The sequence below is a fragment of the Netta rufina genome (assembly GCF_964035555.1).
Source record: "Netta rufina genome assembly, chromosome: 1".
Classification (NCBI taxonomy): domain Eukaryota; kingdom Metazoa; phylum Chordata; class Aves; order Anseriformes; family Anatidae; genus Netta; species Netta rufina.
Window position 1 is genome coordinate 29,399,806 of NC_140123.1, and position 25,528 is coordinate 29,425,333.

A 25,528-nucleotide genomic window follows, 5' to 3' on the forward strand; every position below is an offset into this window, starting at 1 on the left:
AAAGCTATTTTATTTATCTTGAAAGGAGAGAAACTGATTAGTTGTATAAAATATTATCATATATTTGATGTAAAGCCTTCAGTCTGTTTGAGCAAAAAAAAATACATTGTCACAGTAAAGAAATAAGAGATCTGTTTGGTACTGGGCTCTGTAATGTTACCCCGGGGGATTCGCCAAAGGAGCACCGAGGAACTTCGACTGCTGTAACAGAGCTGAGGGATAGCGGCCCCAAAGCAACACACGTTCTGCTTGCAAAACTGCAAAAAGTGGAAAAATAAACGTAGGGTACTCTTAACGCTTCTGTACATCTTTCAGGAAGAAAGTTGAAGCCGTATTGAGACTAAAAAAATAACTCCATTTTATTTCAAAATTCAGTGACAAATCAAGGGTGCTGTTTGCAGCATTTTTAGTAGCTCTAGGGTTAGCTTCTGATCAACACCAGAACTGATCTTTAAAATGTACTACTGTAAGGACTCTAGGTTCAGCTATGCAATTTCTAAATAAGCTACCCAGAGATGTTTTAAGTTGTTACTGTGTAAGGAACAGCTTTTCTACTATAACTGTATTAGTTTAAGTAGCTGCAAAGGCTACATTTCATTTAAAAATGGGTAATTTAAAAGTGGGATCTCATTTACTTCTGTAAAAGTATCATTTCATATTTCTTCTTATTTCTACTAGGAAATAAGAGAGGCTTTCCTTAACTGGCTATTTTGCAAACCCTTTATCATTGCAAGAAAAAATCCAGTATCCAAATCAGTAATTTACAAATACATTGTAAAAAACAATTTTTGTTGGCTACTTGTAACTGTTCACAAGTTGCCTATTAAATTCTGCCTTTTTAGGGTCACGAAATTTGGCTTGGTGCAGATGCTGCCAACAGGAGACACGCTGCACTTTTAGCTAGCAGGCTATCTACTCTGACCGGGAAACCAACTTCTGACACAGCTTTGAGCTGTGGGAAATAGCTTTTGAGCCTGTTTTTCAACTTATTGGGTTTAGCTACAGTTAGATGAAAATCTGAAATCACTCCAAGAAAATCCCACGTCACTCATAACTGAGGTGTACCAGGCGCAACGTAGGCCTGTAGTGCTTTTTGTTTTAATTGAGATTTTCCAAGATATGAAAGAGCAAATCAAGTACTTTGCATCTGGGAATAAGTCTTGGTTTCTGGGACTCGTTTAATGTGAAATTCACATTCAGTAAAATTCAAACTGGACAGATGGGCAGTGCCCTCTGAAGGAGCGGAGCAAGGGCTGGGACAGGAAAAATGCAAAACATTCTGGATCTGAGGTATGGGTTACTGGTTTCAGTAGTACAGCTACATAATGAGTTCACTTTGCTTTCTGGTTCTACTTCTGCAGTGAGATCCTGACCCTGCAAGACTGCTGTGCAGCTTAAGTTAATGAGAATTTGATCTACTAGTTATATACAGAGTCAAATCTTTGCAGTGTCTGGCCCCTATTTTTCAAAATTTGCAAATAATGCTTCGAGTTCCAATAATAAAAAGAAATCTAAGTAACAAAAATTAGTGCACTTCAAAACATTCTAGCTAACATTTCGCCTTTAGACAGAAAAATTCAATCCAAGGAGACTGAACTGGCTTAAATCAGTAATGTCGCAATAGGAAACTAAGACATTTTCCAAGTCTGTTTTTAAAATCCTCAAAAAAATATATATAAATTAAATTCAGTGGCTTACATCGGATACATGCTACATCATAAGGCAAAAGTATCATGAAAAATATTTAAAAAATAAAAAAGTCCAAATGTTTTCAACTAGCAGTTTGGAATAAAAAGCGACTAAAAAAGCAACTCAATTAATGAAGGCTGTAAAACAGAAACAATCTAAGAGGGCCTGCAGCGCAGACCCTGGTCCTGAGAAGAATCTCACTTTTCTTCACTGGCTGAGGTATCGTTTCCATCGTTGAGTTTCTGCTTCTGCATTCTTGTTCGAGTGGATGCTACAAAAGAAGAAAGAATGAAATTGGCTCCTTCCTTCAGAATTATTTTGGATGGGATTATTTATTGTAAAAACTGGTAATGATGCAAGGAATAGAAGCACAGTAGCCTAAGTAACAAAACCCGCACTTTAAAAGAAATGCAAAATGTTATTTCAGCAATTCTTGCTCAGTTTATTTCACCGCCTTACAGAATTCCACCCTTTCAGGGAAGTTCTCATGGCTGTTGTATCCTCACTTTTATCAGTCTTCATCCTTAGGACGAGCAAATGGACTGCTCTGTGTAGGGCTCTGCCTTGTCACCAGCCAGACAGAATGGGTTACGCGACCCCCACATCCCAACCCACTTAGTAAATTCCCTTTTCCCCCAGTGACATATGGACCCAGCTGGCCATGGAACAGAGCACACCCCCTCTTAACCTCTGCCACAGGTAAACACTGAAGCATTTCCCCTACCCTAAAATAAACGAGAGGTGCCTGGTTCTGCAGTCACCCCTGTCCTGAGGAGCAATACCACCTAGGGAAGAATTTTTAACAGGCAAATCCGCTCAGCTGCACAGCTCGGGGATTCTACCAGAGAGTCAGTGTCTGGCCAAACCAAGAGCGCTCCTTCTCAGGAGTGGAAAATACAAACTCAGGTGTGGAAATGGAGCTGCTTTGTACTTCATAAGCTAGATTTTGAATTTTATTTGAAAAACATTTAAAAAATTGAAAGAAAGGTTGATCTGCAGTAGAAGAAAAACAGTCTTGGGCATTCAAGTATAAAAGCAACACACAAAATTATGTACAATTTTCCTCGACTATACTGCAATGGCCTAAAAAGGTGTTCTGGTCAACTAATGCCATTGTAATTACTACTGATTTTTACCTGCATGTTCTCAGTAAAGGATCTGTTATTACAACAAACAGGAAAGCCTTGGCAAACATTTGATTCCACTTCAAAAATTCTAATATTTAGGAAGACCAAGTCATGCTCCTTTTCTTACTCCCATGCAATAGCATTTGATGATATTAAATAGCATAGTGCCATAGAAAAGAGCCTTTTTTCATTCAACCATCTCCATTTTTTAAGATTAGGTGTAGCGAATATAAAAAGAGCAAGCACGGAAATGCTATCAGTGTTGAACAACGTTTTTATGAGTTGACACAAACTATTTTATGCAAGGCAGTCACTGCTGACAAGTTACTGAAAAAATAATACTCACTCATTTCTGCAAGCTTTTGTTGGAACTTGGACTCCTGGGGTAGGTGTTTACTGCAGACAGAAAGCATTTGAGTAAAGAGACGTTAAAAAATATCTATTTTTTTTATTTTTTATCCTGATAAACCTAACTGTAATCAGTATTAATTAATTTCAGTGCTATTGCCTTATTTTACAAAGATATGCTATTTTTTCTTCCAAAATAAACTCATGAGGTGATTGATTTCAACACTGAGGACAACAGCATGATTTAGATTTAGCACTCAGCAGAAATACCAGGATGCTGAATGTACAGGCACTGAACAAATCCTTGCTTTTGCCATCATGACACCAAGTATCCTAATAAGTATTATGCTTCCAGCTCTCACTTTTTGAACTTCCACAACCATATATAGACATTGGGCTGCATTCTGAAGGCCCTGAGAACCAAACATCAATTGTTTCAGTTTACCAGAAGTCCAAGAACAATCTCTTACCTCCCATCTGCTTCATCTTGCCCTTCTATATCAAAGCGCAGCCTCTTCAGTGGCTTAGGAGCGTCGCTCACTTCGGCACCGCGCTTTAGCTGTCTCTCACTGTTGCACACCATCTGGTTTATTTTTTGAAACTTTTCAGAAGTCTGAAATGACACAAAAATAGGGAAAGAATCACCAATAAATCCTGCAACTACTCGAACTTCCCGGATTATCCACGACAATATTGCAGGTTCTAAAGCTGCAGCCTAAGAACTCTGCTTTTAAAATGTTTTGCATTTGATTTCAGTCATTGTGAAAGAAGGTAAAGTCTGAATATTTGAGAAAAGGTTAATAGTGCACCCCCTGTAATCCTTGTGCTTACAAATTCCATGAATTACTATATTAAATTAGAACCACTGGCTGGTTCTACAGCTGTCAGGAGGCTCTCTCATTCCTCCCGAAGTTACACGCATTCCAGATCAGACAAAAATTGTAAAACTCACCCCAAACGACTCTCCGATTGACACCAGAATTCTGCCAAATGAAGAACACAAGTGTTTCAGATTAAGTGACATTCCAGAACGAGACAAAAAAACAGACATTAATTTAAACAGCTTCACATAAGACACTAACGAGCTCTCTTCCTCTCTGTGCCAACAGTGCAAACCCAAACCGTGCTTTGCCGTGTTCAGATCATTGTTTCCATTAGGGCCAGTGAAAACTCAATTGCCAAACCAACAGTCCCATGCAGATAATTAACTAGAAACTGTGGCCTGAAAGAGTCTAAGGCCCAGCAGTCCATCCCCTATCAACAGGAGGACACACTTCAGTGCTGAGTACCTGATGATCATCCCTTAATTAGATAACCTTCAGATGTTTGCTAATCAAATTATATCGATAAACTACACCGTGCAGTTCTCTGGAGTGCCAACAACTTCACTTGGCTCACAGAAATGGTTGCAACCAACATACCGAGACCTCGGAGTCATCTTTGTGGGAGACTGAAACCCATCAGAGAATTTGTATGGGCTCTTCAAGGGCGAGATGTAGATGTTATTGCCAGCAGGGACACGCCGAGGAGAAGTGGAAAACTGGTAAGGGCTGCGAGGGACGTGTGGGATAGGTGACAGAGTAGGAGGCTATAAAATAATAAAATAATGATGTTTTAGTGTCTATATATTCCTATTCTGTTAAATAAGCAATACTGAACACTGCTAACGGCCTTACCCTGTTGGAGGCATACTGCAAAATGTTCGTCTTCAGTTTCTGCATAAACACCAAGTTGTAGAAGACTATAATGGAGTCGTACTGTTCTTCCCTGATAAGAACACGTTTGAAGGTCTGCGTAGGGTGAGAAAGCCATACACGAGAAAAAGAAAAAAGGAAAAAAAATTACATTTGACAAACTCGTAACGCCATTCATAAACTTTGTGGCATGTGTCAGGTACCAGCCTTTGTAACTACTATTTCGAACTGTTTTTTTTCCAAATACATATGAACATCAGTAGAGGCTCCTCCTTAATTAAGCAGCACATCCCTTTCTTTACTGTGAACATAGTTAATCAGTCCTATAACAATGTTTTCCGAATTTAAGCTCCATTTACTTTCACACATCCCATTGTCATTAAAAAACAAGGCTTTGCTACTTTTGCTACTAGGATCATCTTGCAAGGCTGAAAAACTCTTCATTTCTCACCTGACACGGATAAAACAGTTCTTCAGGTTTGGAGATAGAGCTCAGGGATTTAGCCAAGACACATTGAGAAATTCTGCTACTAATAGGATGCTTACAGTTCAAAGAACTGTTTTTTTTTTCTACTGTAGCAACTTTTTACGTTAGAATTGAGCCTGTAACTTTAATAAGCCTCCCTACACTTACCTATTTGAAATATAACCACATTTTTATTGGAAGTATCTACAGAAAGTAATCTATCTCCCCTTAACAGTCAATGGAAGTTAGGTAAATCTAAAGCAACTTAGGTTGTTTTTGTAAAATCCTGTTAGTACTGCATCTGAATCTTCCATCTAGTCTCCAAATGGAACCATAAACTGTTATTTAGTATCTTGAATTGAAAAGGCAGAATTAAGTTTGCCTTCTGAGAACTACTAACCTGTCTGTGCAAGATGTTTAAAGAAACATTTAGTATTAGAGCTAGTTTTCTCATCCCCCAAATTAAGACAAAATTAAGCATTTGGAGAGTTTGTACTGAACATGAACATTTGTATGCCTGGTTTTTCATTTTAGACAGAGAAAAACAAGTAAGAAATTCGTTTATCATACTGTATATCATATTAAAGAATTTCCATACCTCTTGGTTTGTATTGGGAAGCTCCTTGTATGCTGAAACTATTATCTTAAATCTAAGATCCACATTTTTTACTTTGCATATGCCATACATGGAACACATCATGATCTATTAAAGAAACAAGAAAAAAAAAATGCAGCATATTAATTTGGGCTTTTCATTTCAACTTTTGAAATCCTAATTTTTCTGTGATACTCTTCTGTGCTTTCATGTTTTTAAAACAGAAAGCAATTCTGGCTTCAGCGAGAGCCAAAGAAGCTTTGCTACTGACTTTGAAGCTTTCCTAATGGCTGTTCTTGAAATAAACAAAAGCAAAAGCTCAGTTTAGAAGCCTTCTGTTACTGACTGTGCTCTGAAAGTCACCGTGCTATTCACCTTCATAAGAACTTTCAGAAAACATCAACTACTGTTCCCTCCACTTCTGTAGGACAATTAACTAATTGCAGCTGGTAATACCTTTTCAAACCCATTTAACAGACTGGAACTTTAGGGTCCAACAGCAAAACAAGGATTAGTCAAATATTTTGTCTTCCCAAAGAAAATTAGTATTTTCTTACACAAATTAACAGAAAATTTGGTCTCTGTTCATTATTTTGAAAATAGCCGTAAATGGTATTTTGAGCATTTCAAAGTACTTAGAAACAAACCTGAGAAGATCAAAAATACACTTCACTAAGTGTGTAATTTCTGCTGTGAGTGATCAATAGGGAAATAAAAGCTCAGATCATAATTTCTAGCAGTTAAAGAATGCATAAGGGACATTTTGTGCAGGAAAGCCTTTTGAAACTCTTTTTTTTTTTTTTAGTGTTACCTGGTCCAAGTGTCTGTCTCTCATAAGCTCGTATTCATTTTGCAGCGTGTGCTGGAAGAGGGTCCAGATCAAGGGTTCCAGGTCAGGATGTTCAGAGAGAAGCCGAAAGAACAGGGTATGTAATCGATTATAGGCCAGTAGATACACTTGAGGGATAGAAAAGAAAAATAAACTGAAATGGTAGTAATAGGGGTATACAAAATAAGAGGAACATGATGGAGGATGGACAGCAATTAAGTGTTTACCATCTCCCACTGTAAGAACTATGAGCTATCAAACCAACTAGTTAGGTTCAGAAGAAATGGAAGTGGACACATGGAAGTCCACACTGTACCATACTGCACGTATGTCTGTGTCGATTCAAAAGGTCTGGACAAGCATTTGGAAAATGAATCTACTGAGAGTTATTAAGCAGATATATCACAGAAAGCTCGGGAAAACCCCCAAGCTGGAAAAAGTCAAAGCTTAGAAAAGCATTCAGGGGAAGTATCACATGAGCTTGCCTATTTCTTAAGCTTTCTGTGACACTTATTTATGGTCACTGCTGGAAAAGGGATATCATGATAGACAAACCCTTCATCGAAGCCAATGTGGTCATTCTTACAAATAGTAGATAAGCTTTCAGCTGAAACTTAGTCTGTAGAGTGCACTCGTTAACCCGCTGGCACCATTTTACTATTTCTTTCAATAGCAGTTCCGTTAAGGGTTTGTATGGCCTTTTGCTACATATTTCTATCATTACCTCTTCAGAATGTTGAGCTCCAAAACCAGAAAAGGATAAATGACCAGAGGTAACTTTGTAACTTCGGTAAGTACAGAAGCTACAAACCTTTTTTGTAGAACAGAGAGAGGGAGGTAGATTTTTGTGGTTTCTGTGATTGAGAGCTTGCAGCTGGCTGAGCATCCGGATTGGAAGTAGCACTGTGAGGGTGTCCAGATGCTTTCTTCTTAGGAGATCTCACAGGAGAAAGATACCTGGAGATTTAACTTCTATTAAGCACTTAACATCACATGATAAAGGAATAATTTAAAAGGAATAATACTTGGACAGACTTTTCCCTCTCCCCCTATGAGACTAAATGAATTGGTACTATAACCAGTTATTCCCATATCAGAAATAAAAATTCAAATTATTGATTAAATACTGATCTGCATTCCTTCTTACTACAGCTCCAAGGAGCAAGAGAAATGTGTTAGTGATAGCACAGAGGACCTGCATCACCTTTCTCTCCTCCTTCCCCTCCTCTCACCGAACCCATACCCATCCACTCACTCTGCTAACTAACCTCAAGCCAAAACCCAACTAACCTCAAGTCAGAACCATTTTACTGATAAGGGGACTTGTTTATTCCTGGACAAGTAAGGTAACAGTTTGCAATTACAAGTTCGATGGGGCTTGGATTTAAATATTAAGGGAGATATTAGCTGTACATTTCACTAGACACCAAGCGTGCACGTCACTTACAGGTCTGCTGCAGTGTGGTTATGTTGGAGAGGCACATTTAGAGTGGAGGCGGGCTCAGGCTGATCAGTCTGACCTTCTCGCTCTTTCGACTGCTTGATAAGATCAAACAGAGGTGAATCCTAGAAAAATCACAGTAGCAATACATTACACTGAGAAGAGTCATTGGATAGATTGTATTCCTTCCTAAAATGACCCCCAAAATATGCTCCTTTAATTAACGCTTTCAAATCCTTCAAAACACTCATGCTTTGTCTGCTAATATCAACCAATTTTAACTATTAAAATACATCAAACATTTTTTTTCTGTCCAATAGATACAAGTCAATTGCAGAGTTCAGGCACAGCTGTCGTATTCTAAAGTCTCTTACTGATCCCTATTAAAAAGCCGTTCCTGAAGAGAAAAGTAAATGGCACATCAAGTATGAAGACAAAAGGTTGCGTTGTCAAAAAACACACGGGTGACTAGAAGATAACTGATGAAAGAAAGGGACTACTGCTGCTACAATGTCTGCCTAATATTTTACACGTGATAGATAACATACAAAACACAGTCAGAACTCATCTCATTGCACCAGGGACTATGCAGATCTCTGCAATACCATTTTTGGATGTGATTTTCCTAGGGCGACTTTTGGCAAGGGCTGTATCACTCTGCAAGCATTAAATTTCTGCCCTTACGCCCAGCTGGGATCTTAAACACATGTAAAGTGACCTGATCCTGCTTTGGTAGCTTATCTCCAACATTACCCAGCTTTCAATAGGTAACCATGCTGATAGAGAGAAACTCCAAAACAACAATTTGACCTTAAAGGACATATTTAACTTGAGGGGGAAAAAAAAGTCCACACATTTGGATTTTCAGTCAGTTATCTGGACTTTAGGCAAGGCAGCTGGAATAAGCTCGAACCTACTAAGACGTTGAATTAAGGAAGCAATGAAGAGAGGATGTAAGTGGAATGTAGATGGTTCTGGTCAAAGTAACATTAGCACTACTGCTGACAACAGTAACAAACAGCACTCGTGCAGGAACAGAATCTCAGGCTTTTGCCATTTGTGTGTCACGTACAAGGCAGAATTCTGCTGAGACAGCAAGTCTTCACGGGAAAATAATTTGGCATTGAATTTAAACCTAATTTTGAAAACACAGGGTTGCTGGCTTCTGTTTTTTACACTTTTTTTAATCAGGACTCTCATCCTTGAGCTGAATGTTGCCTGCCAAGAAAGTAGCATCTGAAGTCCAGAAGCAACTGAACAACATCTTACAGAAAACCAGCTGCGTACTTAGAGCTGAAAGCAGTGTTAGTAAAGACAGGGTAGAAACAGAAATTCAGCTTTTTCCTCCAAATGGTCTCCTAAAAGCCACAAAATCAGTCAAGTCAACACTTTGTACATAAAACGTCATCTGACTGTCCAAGGCCTGACTGATCCTACAAATGCATGTATTACTAACAAAATATCATGACAATGACAAACCTGTACAATAACAAATAGGAACATAGCATGCTGTTAAGCAAGCTGACGGTGATTCTTACTGGTTTTAATAGTATTAAAACCAGCATTAAGACCTCCTTTTAGTCTTATTTCTAAAAGAGCACTTTCTTTCTGAAGTGTGACAACTACAAACTCAGAGCAACAAGATAAGAGCGGCTTGAGATTTACAATTCTTCACGTTGTGTAATCTTTACATTAGGATTTTGGCAATACTGAAGCAGTTCCATCCATAACAGAAAAACATCAGTTACTGACTCATAACCACACAGTTATTTCTCCATCATTTCTCAACCAGATCTTGGACTGGCTTGCATCACCCTTCCTTGTATTTAGGAATGCACGTGCTTTCTCACTTGTCTCTTTCGGTGCTGCCCTTGATGAAAATGCAGACATGACCTCCATTTCTTATTCTTCTGGCCATTTGGCCCTGCTCTTTTTTATTATTCCCAACAGCATCTCACTACGCTCTGAAGAATCCGGGTTTTTTTCCTAGAGCAATCACTAATTCATTCTGAAAACATTTCTCAATTCCTTGACTAAGAGTAAATCCCACTTCATTTGTTTAACGTTTTAACTACAATGAGTGGAAAGCATTTTTTTAAATAAACATAAGTAGAAGAAAAGGGAATTGATATAGGGTGAGGAAGAGGTCAAGAAAAAGAAACAGAAGTCACAGTTTTTGAAGTTAGCACTTGAGACCAGAAGTTCTGGGTCCTCTTCTCAACCCTGCTCCAGTTTTCACTAAACAGTGTGGTTTTATTAATCACATCATTTAATTGCAGAATCATAGAATATCCTGAGTTGGAAGGGACCCAAAAGGATCATCAAGTCCAATCCTTGGCTCCACAAAGGACCACCCAAAAATCAGACCATGTGCCTGAGAGCACTGTCCAAACACTTCTGGAATGCCAGCAGGCCCGGTGCCATGACGACCACTGCCCTGGGGAGCCTGTCCCAGTGCCTGCCCACCCTCTGGGTGCAGACCCTTTCCCTAACCCCCATCCTGACCCTCCCCTGTCCCAGCTCCATGCCGTTCCCTCGGGTCCTGTCGCTGTCCCCAGAGAGCAGAGCTCAGCGCCTGCCCCTCCGCTCCCCTCGTGAGGGAGCTGCAGGCCGCCATGAGGCCTCCCCTCAGCCTGCTCTGCTCGGGGCTGGAAAAACCCAGGGACCTCAGCCGCTCCTTTGGGCACTGACAGCTTTGTGCCCTCCTTACCCTGTGGCACCCAGGGTTGTCCTGTCCCAGCTGCAGAACCCAGCGCTTGTTAACCTTCATGTGGCTGGTGATTGCCCAGCCCGCTGATTTGCCAAGATGTCTGCAAGGCCTCTCTACCCTCAGGGAGTCAGCAGCTCCTCCTAATTTAGTATCATCTGCAAACTTGCTTAGTATGCATTCCAGTCCTGCACCCGGGTCATTTATAAAAACATTGAAGAGAACTGGCTCCAGAATGAGTTCAGGAACCCAACCAGGGACTGGCTGCTGGCCTGGTGTAACCACATATAGTACAACCCTTTGGTCCAGATCTGTCAGAGAACTGCTCACCCATCGCATCACACACTTCTCTAGCTGTGTGCTGGACATTTTGTGCAGAAGGATACTGCGAAAGACAGTATCAAAAGTTTTGCTGAAATCCACAAGGATTACATCTACTGGCTTCCCTTGGTCAACTAGGTGGTCATAAAAGGACCATAAAAGGTCGTCTTTGTTATAGAAGGAAATTAAGTTTGTTAAGCAGGACTTTCCCCTCGTGAACCTGTGTCGGATGTGACCAGTGACTGTGCTGTCTTCCAAGAGTTTTTCAGTAACTCCCAGAATAAATTTCTGCATAATCTCACCAGACACCGAAGTGAAACCAACAGGCCTGTAATTACCAGGGTCTTCTTTCTTACTCTTCTTGAAAACTAGGGTGACATTTGGCAGCTTCAAGCCAACTGGGACCTCCCGACATTCCCAAGACTGCTGACACTAATTGAGAGAGGTCTCTTAGTGAGATCAGCTAGCTCTAAATACCCTGGGATAAATCCCATTGGGCCCCATAGACTTATATGCATCCAGCTGGAGCAGCAAATACCATAGAAATTCAGAGCTGGCTGAGTTTATCATTCCCACAGTCACAATCTTCCAACTCAGGGTATCCCAGGCCCCATCACCAGAGTTAGAAGAAGTCATTAAAGGTCTCTGATAATGACAGAATGAGAGGAGACATGGCAGCTTGCTACCTATGAAAGGGATCTGCCAACTTTTAAATCATTTTCCCTCTCTCTTTACTCCTATTTACTAGCATTAACATTCATTCAATCTCAATGCAAGTCAATCTGATGCACTAAAATAGCAGAAATTTAACATAAAGAAAAAAATTGGTTTGAGTTGAATCAGCTCAGAATCAAGCAAACAAAGCTAGAGCAAGAATTAAGAACAGCCAAGGCAGCAATGAAGGTTGGGATCAAAGTAGGAAAGAGCAGAAAACAGGGAGTACAAGATCTCCCACATTTACTGGAAACAACCTGTTAAATCAGCTGATTTGCACATGAAACTTTACCCCATGGGAATTTATATGAGAAGTGCTGCTTTCCATCAGGTAGATGAAGTACAGTAAACAAGAAGATATTCATTGCACTGAAACATCTACTTATAGAGACAGAGTAGTAGGATACAGCAAACCCAGTACATCTCCTGGCTTCCCAAAATTCTCATTGACCCAGTGGTAATAAATAAATAAAATGTGTGACCAGAAATGAGTGGTTGTCACATCCCAGTTGGCTTCCAGCAGCAGAGGCTGGCTGGCATGAGCAACGGTGGGATGTATTAAAACATTGACTCAATGGGTTACCTTGGGCAAAGCACAGTCATCCGTGACCTGACTGCAGAAATTTGGCTAGTAATGGGGCTTCAGGAGGCAGGCCAAGGTTATTTGATTTTTAGACCTGGTGAAATGGAAGGTGAGCATCCTGACAGTTGCAATTTCCACTTTATGGTTGAAAGCACTTTAGGTAAACCATCTGTGCTCTTCTCCCAGAGCCATCCACCACTATTACTCGTGGCTTTCCACATGCACAGCCACACATGGCAAATGAAAAGTAGGTACTAACTGCACTGACAAAACCAGTGCCTCACAAAAAACAGAGACAATGTTGAAATACACCGAGGTGAGTTTCTGCAAATGCATCTATCCTCCACCCTACAAAATAAATCAGCTATCAAGGTCTTAATTATAACCCTGCCTCTTTTATATATAAATAAACATGAAAAATACTTGTATTTAGTGAATCTTGAGTGCATTCTGCAGCTTGCAGTCATTTTCCAAGGCCAGAAATTACCCAGAGCTTATCAGTGCTAACTCTGTTCAGCTTCAGCCACACTATTTGGTATTCAACAATCTACCTCTCACTTGAATGAACAAAATATGATGTCAATAACCAGACCATTACCAGTCCCCTAAGTAAGAGTCAAAAAAAAGAACTTTAACCCCCAGGTCCAGCTTTATCTAGCAGGACCGTTAATCAGTAACTCGTTTCTGAAGTGACATTATTCACACTATCTTTTACAAATTTTATATTGCTTTTCTAAGCTTTTAAGCAGCACTTCAGGTCAACAGGTCACCTCCAATGCATTCCTTTCACGTGAAAGGAGCTTTGCGCAATTTTTACCTTAATGCTAAATGCAGCCATGGAATAAATTTTACTAATAAAAATAACGGGATGCTGCTTTTCCTTTGGGACTTCCACGCGGTAGCTAGCCAAGTCCTATTTTAGTGGTGTGAAAAGGTAGAAATAAGTAAGAAGTCAGTCGTTTGACTCAGCTTCTCAGGGTCAAATGGCCATTGGCAGCAGAACCAAGAACAAGACAGAAATTTGACTCAGTCCCCTCTCACATCAACTATAACTCTGCAAAACCAAACTGCATTAGGCGGGGGTTAGTTCAGGAAACCTCTGCAGGATGTTTCCCTGCAACAATACCTGCACTGCAAGCACTTGCAGTCGTTTTTCTCAAGCCTGCAAGCTCCTTTTCTGAACAAAGTAGGCTGAATTTCTTGCTGGCTAATCTTTATTTGGCTATGATGAAATACAGGACACACGGGTGCTTCCCAGCTTCCTGGTCTTTATATCAGCTCTGTCCCAGCTCCATGTTTAACGGGACTTTGGTTTCCATGAGAAGATTAAATGAAGGACTTAAAGCCTTAAATACAGACAATAGCTACCCTGGGGTTTGGGTGTAGCCCACTGATTATAAAGGAAGTCCCCAAGCAGCTTTCCTCTCAGGCAGTGTTAATTAGCAGTTTACAATATTTTAAGATCTGCTTTTCTCTTTATTTTCCACCGCTTCATGCTTCCCTTCTTTACAGTAATTTTCTAATCAGTTTTCAGTTATTTGCTGCCCATTATATATTTTAATACAACGTTTATCAACGTTGTATTAAACAACGTTGTGGGGTTTCTAGCAACGTTGTGGGGTTTCTCATTTTTTGGATAATTAACACCACCACAAATTACTGAGTCAATCGATATGACGCATAACATTAATAAATGTTTTTCTTCATAATATGCTAAAAGGTAGATGTGATTTTTGCACAGCAGAATAAAGCTAATTTAGAATTGACAACCTTGGAATGAAAGGACAAGGACCAGATGGCAGCTATCGACTTCCATTCCTCCTGTCCGGGACTGAATTACATGCTTAGAAAGCTGAATTTGGTTTGCAACTGTATGTTCAGAAACATTGCACAACAACTGGTATTCAGAATTTTGGAGTAATTCAGATCTGCCACTCCAAAATATACTTCAGTCTACATTTCAAGAGTATTGCCATGGAAAAAATGCAAGATTAAGGACTGTTTTAATTTCATTTATATGTACACATCTCCTACTACATAAGCTGTTTATATAAATTATGCTCCTATTAGGGCTTGTTATTACAAAATTTATTAAGATAACATTAACAACTGCAGTGTTAACGGTGTAATTCATCTAAGAATATTGTCAGATCTGCTTTTAACTCCTTAGAACAACTATGTTTAATACAAGTCCTTCTAACTTACGGCTAGTACAACACTGGCTTACAGAACAGAATGTCATCATCAAGCTCTGCGATAATCTCCTTTTATCTAAATGCAAAACGGACAGAGGAAAAAAGAGAGAAAAAACAACGTTAATTAGTCCTGGTCATTTGAGAGCTCTATTTTAACAGGCATTTCCTCCTCACACAAAAGACTTGGAAAGTCATAAACTACAAAGAAGGTGACAAGCACACGCTGATAGCATTTGCAAATCAGCCAAACTCCAATTATTTGAAGTCCTTGACAGAAAGCACATGAACAGCTGATCTGAATGTGGGTGTCCTAGCCCAAACCCTACTAGGAACTTTCAAGTCCAGTTCTCTCTTGTCCCAGATTCTCACTAAATAAATAAATAAATAAATAAATTAGATACCGCACCACAGAAAGAGCAACTATTCTCTGGTCTGATACTTTGAACCCCTCACGGAAATGTGGATCCTGCTGTAGATAGTCTCTAGCATACGTATTAATATGAAATCAAGTATCTCTGAAGGGAGAAACTGTTATTTCACATAAAGAGCTAGTTGAAGGCCCAATGAAAAATAAGCTGAGATATCTTCAGTTAGAGAAGGAAAGCCAGGTCACCACAAGCCAGGATATGCGTCTTAAATTAGTGTTGCTTTAAATAAGGCAGTAAACCCATTATCTTTATAGTTCCTCTCCACTTTCAAAATTGTTCTTCAGAAAATGACTTTGTATGAACCAGTAAATGTCCATGGGGCCACCTCACTACAGGATGTAAGAGCATCACCAAGATACGATTCCTAGAAATGAAGAAGGATGCATGTGACATCTTCTGAGAGACCACCACACATGCATCTTCCCTAGAAATTAGAAGAAAGGTGGGAGAAAGATGTAAAACTTCAACAAGTGTACCACAGCAAGATGAACAATTGACAGGCAGGATTAGGTATCGGGGCTGACAGATGCTTTCAAAGTAGAAATAAAGTCAAGCTTAATTTAAAAAGTGAAACAGGACTCAAGCAATCTTCTAGCAACCTTTCTTTCCTTTGGTTTTTAAATGTTAACCATAAAGATGACAGACCTGTTGTGTGAAGACTGACTAATGCTATTGGTATGTGTAAAAAATACTACACAGACAGATGATAATACTCTACAAATATGAAAACTACTGACACAGCGATTGCTTTGTACCTCTGCAAACCAATCAGCAGATGAATATTGAAGAAAAAAAATTAAACCATGGGCATCAAGACCACTCCTGTTTGCCAAGGCGGTGAAACTAACTTTTTAAAGAATTGCTTTGAAAGGAGTTTGGAAAAACAGCCTCCACACAGAACTGTGTCTTTATTTGACCATTTGGTTCAAACCACTCAGAAAGACCCAGGGAAGACTGCTGCTAACATGGCTTGCTGTAGGCTCCTGCGTGGCTTTCTTCAGCAGCTTTTCTGCTCAACACGCACCCAACTTGTGCCCCTCTTTATTAAAAAAATAAATAAATCATTAGTTACCTAGCAAGCCTTTCAATATTCAGCACATTAAAGCCTTATCTATACAAATGCTCTAAGCCAGCATAAGCCAGTATTGCACCAAAACACAGTCCCAAACCCCTCCATCAACCTGCTCTGTCCTTCCAACTATCCCCAACCTTTCTCGTGCAAGCAGAGTTGAGTAGCTGAATGGAGAAGTGGACCAGGAACTGCCTTTTTTTTTTTTTTTTTTTTTTTTTCTGTTCTGCTGTTTTTTCTTAATGTTGGGCAGGGGATGCCTTAGTTGTACACTCTGAGGTGCTCTCCTATTTATGACACCTTTATGGCAGTGCTGGTGTCTGCATCTGGTCACATGAAGAGACAGAAATGAGCAGCTGTAGGATGACACGAGACAGCATCTTTCAGTGGCAGTACCAATGTAGAGAAAGGGAAGTTATGCCTCACAAATCCCAGGATTTCTCCTCTGAAGTAGTGGAAGCCAGCCGTGAGCGGGGTGATCCTGCAGCCAGAGGGGGTCCTGGTGCAGTGGATTTACTTGGGTGGGCATCCAAGCTCCACCACGGGCGCTCTCTCACTCCCCCTCCTCAAAAAGGAAAGGGGGAGAAAATACAATGCAGAGGGCTGTAAGGCTGAGATAAGGATGGGGAGATCGCTCAACAATTACCATGACAGGCAAAACAGACTCAAAGTAGGTAGCCAGCAAAATTTATTGCCTATTACTAATAAGCTAGAAAAGTGAGAAACAAAGGAAAGAAACAAAAACACGTTCATCCCCATCCACTCTATTCCACCTCCTCCCCCTGAGAGGCACGGGGGAATGGGGCTGTGGTCAGTCCCTGACGCTTCGTCTCTGCTGCTCCTTCACGGTCCCTCCCTGCCCCTGCTCCCCATGGGGTCCCTCCCACGGGATTCTGGCACCCCCAGCCCCCTGCTCCTGTGTGGGCTCCTCTCCACGGGCTGCAGCGTGGAGATCTGCTCCATGTGGGACCCATGGGCTGCAGGGGGACAGCCTGCTCCACCAGGGGCTTCTCCATAGGCCGCAGGGGAACTGCTGCTGCCTGCCTGGAGCACCTCCTGCCCTCCTGCTGCACTGACCTTTTGTTAATGATGGGGAAAAGGTGGCAGGAGCAGGAAGGAAAGGCTGCTACTAGTAGCATAAAATGCTCAGTCTTAGGTGAACCAAGCACACTGCAAAAAGATCTCACGATTTTCAGTGACAGGATGATGAAGTTGCCATGGTACTTGACGATAAAAACAAAAATAATGAACAAAAATTACCCTAACTTTACATTCACTTGGGCTGCGTAATCACTATTATTCTATGAGATATTCAGACTTGGTGTAATTCTGAAAGCGCCAACTCAATGCCCAGAAGTCAAAGCATAAAGAATTATTAGGAAAGTAGTAAAAGCTACCGTTGTGCCAGTACAGTAGTGGCCCATGGCAGGAAATGAGGAGACATTTCTGCTGAGAAAGAGCAGTCAGGCACTGGGACGGGTTGCCCAGGGAGGTGGTGGAGTCACCGTCCCTGGGGGTGTTCTAGGAAAGGTTGGACGTGGTGCTTGGGGACATGGGTTAGTGGTGACACTGGTGGTAGGGGATGGTTGGAGCTGATGATCTTGGAGGGCTTTTCCAACCTTAATGGCTCTGCATCTTTATGGTTCTGCTGAACATCATCAATGTAAGTGACACCGTAGCCTAGTCCTGCACATACTTTTCCCCACAAGCCTCTTCCAGATGGATCTTTGGTCTGAACTGGCAGAGCTGCTACAGAAACAACCTTAGCTGAAGTCATCAGCATGTTTATTGCCTAGCTCTCTGTTGTAGCCAGGCTTCGGTGTGACTAATTCTTGGACACACCTTACTTGTCAAGGGTTGTTGTTTTTTTTTTTTTTTAAAGCAAAAGCCAAATGTCTCAAGGACAAGCCGAGCTCCTACCAGTTCCCCCCCCCCCCCAACACTCAGCACAAGAATTTATCTACAGTTCATAAACTAAAACCCACCCAATGTGAGCCGCTGGGCTGTCGGAAATGGTGATGCATCATCAGTCAGCACCAAAACGTCCTGCCAAAAATCTTGAGGTTGAGAATTGTATCAACAACCTCAAGCAGTAAGAACACTGCAGGGTGTGAAGACAGTTTTAGGAAAGGAAGTCGAGAAGAGATGCTTTAAAGGACCATCACATTAACCGACAGCATGCCAAGTCCTAAGAATACGGTATTTCTACAATTATTATACATGAAAAATTATTGCCCTCAGGAGCAAAACAGCACTCAAGCACTTCCTTTCTTCATTATTTTGGGGTCACAAAGTGCCCATTTCTGTAAGGAGAATGAAATTCTCTAATTACTCTAGTGACGACCAGATCGTTACAGTACCATACCCTGGTAAGCCTGCTCTTCCTGGCCGTTTCATCTCTGCCTGACTCGCACAGTCACTGTTCCCAGAACAATTAACCCCGAGCAGCAGTTCCAGGAATTACTTGTCTGAGTACAAGTGTAGACACGACTTTCCCCTCACTTCTCTGATCTTCTTCGATCCAGCAGAATACTCCAAGGTGATTACAAAGCAGCATTAAACATGGATGAAAATAAGCCAGCATAAGGACATGCTGATGATAACGTGCAACTTCATCCCGAGAGTGAGCCCGTTACCTCCTTTTCCTCGCAGCCTGTGCTGGGACGCATATCACAGCGCATCAGCTCTGCCCTTGGATGAGGCATTCCCAAAAAATCATCATACTGAAACCTCTAACTTTGACTAGCTGCTCAAAGCCCAACTGGCAATGCGCATCTTTTTCATGAAAAAACATTTAACACGGATTTTCTTCAGGTACCAACAATGTGGCATCTTTCAGATCTTTGCTTAAAGCCAGTAATTCAGTTTCAAGTCTCATTTTCTTTCCAGTTTTTCCTTAGCTGGACAGATTTAGGCACAACACATCACCAATAACTCCCTTAAGCCAGGTAAAGCAGTAAGCGTGCTGGGAAACTTTGTGGCCAGCAGCTTTTAAAAGCAGGACAGTATCTTTTAACAGAGCCAAGGATTTGAGGAATTATGAATTGAACAAAACTGTAGACAACAAATAATCTGCTGAGAATGTGGATGTCTAGAGCTGCAAATACAGAAAGATTAACGCTGTAGAAAAAGGAGCATTAGCTGGGAAGAGTTACATCTTCTGAAACCTGTAGGAACAGACTGCTGTACGATCCTGAAGAGCAAAAAGTATTGCAAGTGCTAAACTTCTTACAGTTTAAGTAGAAAAAGAAGGCAAAGAAATTGGAGTTCCAAAAGCAACCTGATGTCGTGTTTCATGTCAAAATACAGCAACACAAGCACGAATACTGTTTTATGCAACAGATTTAATGACCGCTCCTAGAAAGTATCTCCATCTGCAAAAAATTACACATGAAAATGAGGAGAAAAAATTAAATTTGTAGCAAAACTATCTTACAGTAGAGAGTAACAACATTCTGGGCATAAACCCATCCCTTAGGATGGCTTTTGGTCTTACTTTGAACCGTTACTTCTGTGACTACCATTGCAGAATGAGCAAACGCTGCTGCCTTGCAAGCAGTTGGTTAATGATCAGATAAAATAGGGTAAAATGGAGGTAGGGAGTAGGGCACAGGAAATCAGATTAACATTTTAAAAACTCCTTGGGTTGGACTAGATGACCTTCAGAGGTCTCTTCCAACCCAAACTGCTCTATGATGCTTTTATTAGTCAGTCTTCATTGAGGACACATTCCTCCCAATCTGAAAATAAGAAATTCCGTTTTCTCAATACAATACAGAACAGTATCAAAATCATCAAAACGTCCCCAAACTTCTCAATAACTTGTCTGAACAGATCTGAAACAAAACCTCGGAAGACACACTGGTATCTGTACTCTTTGAGGTTGCTCCCATTTCACATTTTTTAGTGATTCTGCAAATTTGGTATTTTGACCTTTGCTTGGTATTTTTCCTGCTGCTCTCTTTGAAAGTTTTACAGCTAATTCTGAAGTGGATATTACAGAGTTTGCCACCCAGATTTCTATCTGGTTATTGCTTCACTCTCCCCACCTCCTCTTGAGGGCAATTTCACTGATCTACAGCATCAGTTGGCTTCCTCTGTTACGTATACATGCAGATACCCATAACAGAAACGATTCTAACATTAGTATATCTACACTAGCTTTTATTACATTTGAGACAGAAAAATATAGCCAATATTATCAAATGTGTGAGTATTGTCAAGAAATGATGGAATCCAAAGCGTCTTATGCTAAAACATGCAGAGAATCATAGAATACCATGGGTTGGAAGGGACCTCAAAGCCCACCCAGTCCCAGCCCCCTGCCATGGGCAGGGACACCTCCCACCAGCCCAGGTTGCCCAAAGCCCCATCCAGCCTGGCCTTGAGCACCTCCAGGGGTGGGGCAGCCACAGCTTCTCTGGGCAGTCTGTGCCAGGGCCTCACCACCCTCTGGGTGAAGAATTTCCTCCTAACATCTAATCTAAATCTTCCCTCATTTAGTTTAAAGCCATTACCCCTGGTCCTATCCCTACACCCCCTGACGAAGTCCCTCCCCAGCTTTCCTGTAGCCCCCTTTAGGCACTGGAAGGCCACTGCAAGGTCTCCCCAGAACCTCCTCTTCTCCAGGCTGAACAACCCCAGCTCCCTCAGCCTGTCTTCTTTGTAGGAGAGAATCCAGAGCTACTCCACAATCCTCAGAAACATGAAAGAAAACATAATAAAATGCAAAATATACCTCCTTTAATATTTTTGTAACAGCATAAGATGCAGCTGAACTAGCAAAAGAGCACAGAAATCCTAAAAAGAGGTTAGAAATCTTTATAAAGTTGTTTAAGATCTCAGAGAATATGTTTATGTAGTAAACTACAGATACAGGTATGGTCACTTGGACCTCAGCAACATTTATAAAAAGCTTGAATTAACACTTTCCAAAATTAAACCATTATTATTTTTCAGCAAATAACGTTAAGACATGATATTCAGCACCTCCCCTCATGGCCACAGACAAAAATCCATTTTTGAAGACTCAAAGGCTAGCTCAGGCTCTGGAAAACCAGGCTGGCTGATGGCTGAGCATTTCCCCTTCAGGTATTCAGAGGGAAGTGATGTAGTAAATTACTGATTTATACTGCTTTAAAGCACTCGGTTTCCAGTTTGCACCATAAAGCCAAGCATAAATGCTTCTCCATGTAAATACAACAGCCAACTATACAATGTTTGATGGCTTGATGGCGTAGGAGACGACTGTTAATTATTACTTAATATAAAAGAAGCTGCTTTCATTCACCTTGGCAGTTTGGGGGGGAGTGGAAAGAGTGGTTGGATGCTGCCATTGGGAATTATTTGACTAGCAAATAACAGATATGCAGAGAGCTGCAGCGCTTAGTACCATAAAAATTATTGTTGCAAACTCAACACCTCTTTTTTTAAGCTTCCTTGAGGCTGTTAAAAATAAATTGCTCAGTCTTTTTTTTTTTTCTTGGCTATCTGAATTAGTTGAAACTAACGAAGTACTGTGTAAAGATAAGTGACTGGAGCAAAAAACGTGTTTGTAGACAACAGTGTCTGAGCACTGACAAAAGTGAGTCAGATCACAAGATAAGCCCTGCAGATGGCTGCAAACTACACAAGCCTGTGTTTAGAGCACTCTGAGCACTTGTATGACTTCGCAGGGTCTTGGGGCAGCAGTATTAATTGTATTCAAGTTTTAAAATCACAGCTACAAGAAGGAAAGACACCGTATTTTTTCTCTGAACTGTGATTACCAGATCCCCCACTCCACATTTGAACCCAGTTTTCCTATGTGTAGCCCCGTTGCCCACCTGTTCTGAAACCCAAAACCAGACCTGGACTTCAAGGCTCCTTGTGAGAAAGGTGAGGACAACCAGCTGCCTCAGAAGGATGCCCTCAGCAGGGCTCACCAGCACTCACCTAACCGGGGACCCAGAAGCAAGGCCACCAGCTGAGAGATGGGAGTGGGGGTCTTGGGTTTTTACAATGGTACTGAGGCAACGACCCTCCTTTTATATTAAAATGACTAATATAAACATTAACATATCCTTAAAAAAATGACAAATTTCCTGAACTAATTTGATGTTTGTTTTTTTTTTTTTTTCCTGACAATCAGGTACTCCTGAGTGTTCGGAGATGTATTTATAGAAATCAAGAAACTTGCATGGCCTCTGCTCTCTCCTTCCTCTGTGCAACATTCGTTCCTTGACCATTTTTCTTCGGGTTGTGTTTCTGTTGGCATCTAATTAAAAACTACAGCATACACAGAAGAGAATGCTGTGACTTTCCCTGAAATAACAGATGTTATATTACACGTGAAGTCTGTGTATCAGCAAAGCAGTAAAACTGACTTAGGTGACAAGGTATATGAAATTATCAAATGATCAAAACTTATGTTTCCCCTGATCTCATTAAATTACAAACATCTTGCTGTTTCCACAAGAAATATGTCAAATTATTCAGTAACAACATGCTTTTTTATATTCAAGCCCTCTGGATTTTTCCTTGTGAGAAATTCTCAGCCATTTCTAAACAGAACAAAACCCAGGTTTCAATGTTTCTGATGAAACCGCTGCGTTTTACAGGTCCTGTTTGGAGAAAATTGAAGTGTTCTGATCCCAGTTTCACTTCCTGAAGTTTCAGGAAAGTGAAATTAGCTTCTAAAGATACTTCTTTTTTATTTGTCCTTCTTGCAAGAAACCTCACTTAAATATATTCCCACAGAAAGCTTAGATTTTGTGAACATGTTTTCCACCAAAGAGCATCTCCAACTCTTCCTGTGAGTCTTACAGTCAAGATTCAGTGTCTCTTTTAGCAACTTCAATATAGGAGCATACTAATCAGGCTTTTAAAGACATCATACTAATTTTAAACCCTGATCATGTTATGAATTAACAACATGTATGACTTCATTGAAATATTTGAGTACTGTTAGTGAAGTTGCATACAACCGCGTAGAACTTGGTGCTGCCTACTTTCTGTGGGCTTGGCAAGTTTGGCTGACTTACGAGCATCCTCTCACCGTAATTAATTTTTAACCACCAGGCGTACAGAGGATTCCCAGAATATTTCCCTTCAGCTCTCCAACTCCAGAATGTGCAAAGGTCACACATGATGTAGAGAGCAACGCAATCTGAAGCCTGTTGAATTTTACAGCTTCTCTTATTATCTGCACTTGAAAAAACAAACCTGAGCTGCAGCTTAGCCATTTCTTCCAAACCTACCTTCCACACACTTCCTATTTTGCTTATTTCCTAGCAAAATAAGCGTGCTGTTCAATACTGAAGCTCTGCATGTTCAAGCTGTACAGACCTAGAATAAAACTCACCTCTCCCAGGCACGAAGACTTCAGCAACACCTATAACCTTTGGCACAGCTACAGCAACTAAAAATGAATTCTGACTGACGGGTCTATGCAAGAAGAACCGTGCAGAGGCACTGTTTGAGCACAGCATGCTCAAATGCATTAAAGGAGCTGTTTCAGCCCCAGTTACACAGATCTCCCACATTTTTTTCCCCCCTCCCAACAGAAGCTGAAAGCCATTCTTAAGAAAGGGTAAAGGGCAGAAATGGTTCACCTTTTTTTTAAAAAAAATAATTGTCAACTTTACTGTGAATGCAAGCTCTGAGAGGATTACTTAAAAGAAGCAAAATTTTCACCGAAATTAGCAGGTCATGGCCACCACAGATTTTTATTGCATTTAAATAAGGAAAAGCTTCCTGCCTCAGAAAGTTTAAAGAATAAAAAAGAACAAGCTAAAACACAAGTTGACCTTGACGTTTCAACACTTTGCTTCTGGTAAGGAAACAGAGCGTTTCCACACCAACTCACTCTAGATACAAATGTTTAAATTGTGCATTCCAGTGTTTGTTCCCTCAAAGGAAGACGGGCAAAGAACACATGGAAATAGCTGTCAAATGTAAAGGAATTACTTTGTTTTGGATGAGATTTTACTCGCTGCCTTCACTTTCACTGTAAAGAAAACGCCTATTTCTGCTTTTGGCTAGCGTGGTATCTGTTCCGGGCGGCTTCACTGACATCAGTGCAAACATATAAAACATAAAATATAAAATTTGTAGGGAAACCAAAGCAATTACATAACATTTTACAGCCCAACGTGCACCCACAAGTGCCCCGAAGCAGCAGACAGAAGCCTTATGTATAAATGGCAATTTATGAAAATTTCGTGTAAGGGACCTCAAGTAAAATGCAACAATCAATCAGTACTACTTCTGCAAAGTAGACTTCTGTATTTTCTTTTTAACTTAAGTATCTAATAAGCTCCTCTTTTGTCACTCAGCGTGCATTTTCTACAGCTATTCTGAGCCAAACGTATCACTCAGCCACAGCAAAAGCAGCAGCTGAGTTTTACCATAACCTTCCAATGAAATGAGTGTGTAAATCAAGGTACTCCTCAAGTCAGACACACAACTGTCAGACTCAGCTTGAATTTCTCTACCTGACTTTCTAGTCTAGATGCTAGAAAACTTCCAGCGTCTTCAATGGAGCAGATCAGGTGCTTGGCTGTTGCCCTGCATCACACCTCCATGCACCTCAAACAGCAAAGCATGATGATGGGCAGCATGTCCATGTTACTGTGCATTTTTATCTTCCTTTGTGAAAAAATCATGTGTACGTTGTTCTTTAGTATGTTATAAACATCACTATTTCAAGCCATGTACATTAAAAAAATTACAGGGTGCCAAACCAGAAACATGAATCTCACTCTGGAGCTTAGCAGAGGTTTCTAAGCATCGCATGGCCAATAGTAAGTTAACGGCAGGCCAAGAGTGGAAACAAAAGGAATCTGAAAGCCTCAAAGCTGAACACCCCACAACACTCATTGCAAAGTTTCACAGTTGGTTTAAATCAGTTTAAGTGCACTGGTACTTCCCTAAACTGCACTTGAGCATCTGCGCTTTCTGCTCTGTCCTTTCACATTAGCACAGCTACGACTATGGCAATTACGTGATTGTAAGGATTAGCTTAAAACCAAATCATTTCCCTCATTCAGTGGACCTCGTGTATACGTACAGCTCAGGGGAAGAAACAGGACTGAACAGAGGGCAGTCTGATTACTTTGAGCAACAGCCCACGTTTAGGCTCAGTTAATCATGAAAACCATATCCTCAGTTGCCTGGTGATACGAGAAATATGAGAACCTAATGGATTTAAGAAGTACACGGTTAAGATAACGTTTGTAAGCAGACGTAGGACCTTTGTGGTCTTTCCTAAATCATGGGTACTTAATCTGCTCACTCTTACCCCATCCTCGTATCAAACATTTGCTTTTTTCTTTAAAAGAGG

At 40.7% G+C, this 25,528-nt stretch overlaps 1 protein-coding gene across 1 annotated transcript in view; it reads right to left on the reverse strand.

Annotated features, from left to right (window-relative positions):
- The window catches only part of RB1 (RB transcriptional corepressor 1), a 78,916-nt gene continuing 53,388 nt past the window's right edge, over positions 1-25,528 (reverse strand). Inside the window, exons 18-27 of the mRNA XM_084306630.1 lie at positions 8,196-8,314; positions 7,560-7,705; positions 6,731-6,876; positions 5,923-6,027; positions 4,841-4,954; positions 4,586-4,752; positions 4,117-4,147; positions 3,635-3,777; positions 3,163-3,212; positions 1-1,960 (exon numbers count right to left, since the gene is read on the reverse strand). Of these exons, the coding sequence (XP_084162756.1) occupies positions 1,887-1,960; positions 3,163-3,212; positions 3,635-3,777; positions 4,117-4,147; positions 4,586-4,752; positions 4,841-4,954; positions 5,923-6,027; positions 6,731-6,876; positions 7,560-7,705; positions 8,196-8,314 (1,095 nt within the window). The 3' untranslated portion in view covers positions 1-1,886. The remainder of the gene's footprint in view (positions 1,961-3,162; positions 3,213-3,634; positions 3,778-4,116; positions 4,148-4,585; positions 4,753-4,840; positions 4,955-5,922; positions 6,028-6,730; positions 6,877-7,559; positions 7,706-8,195; positions 8,315-25,528) is intronic.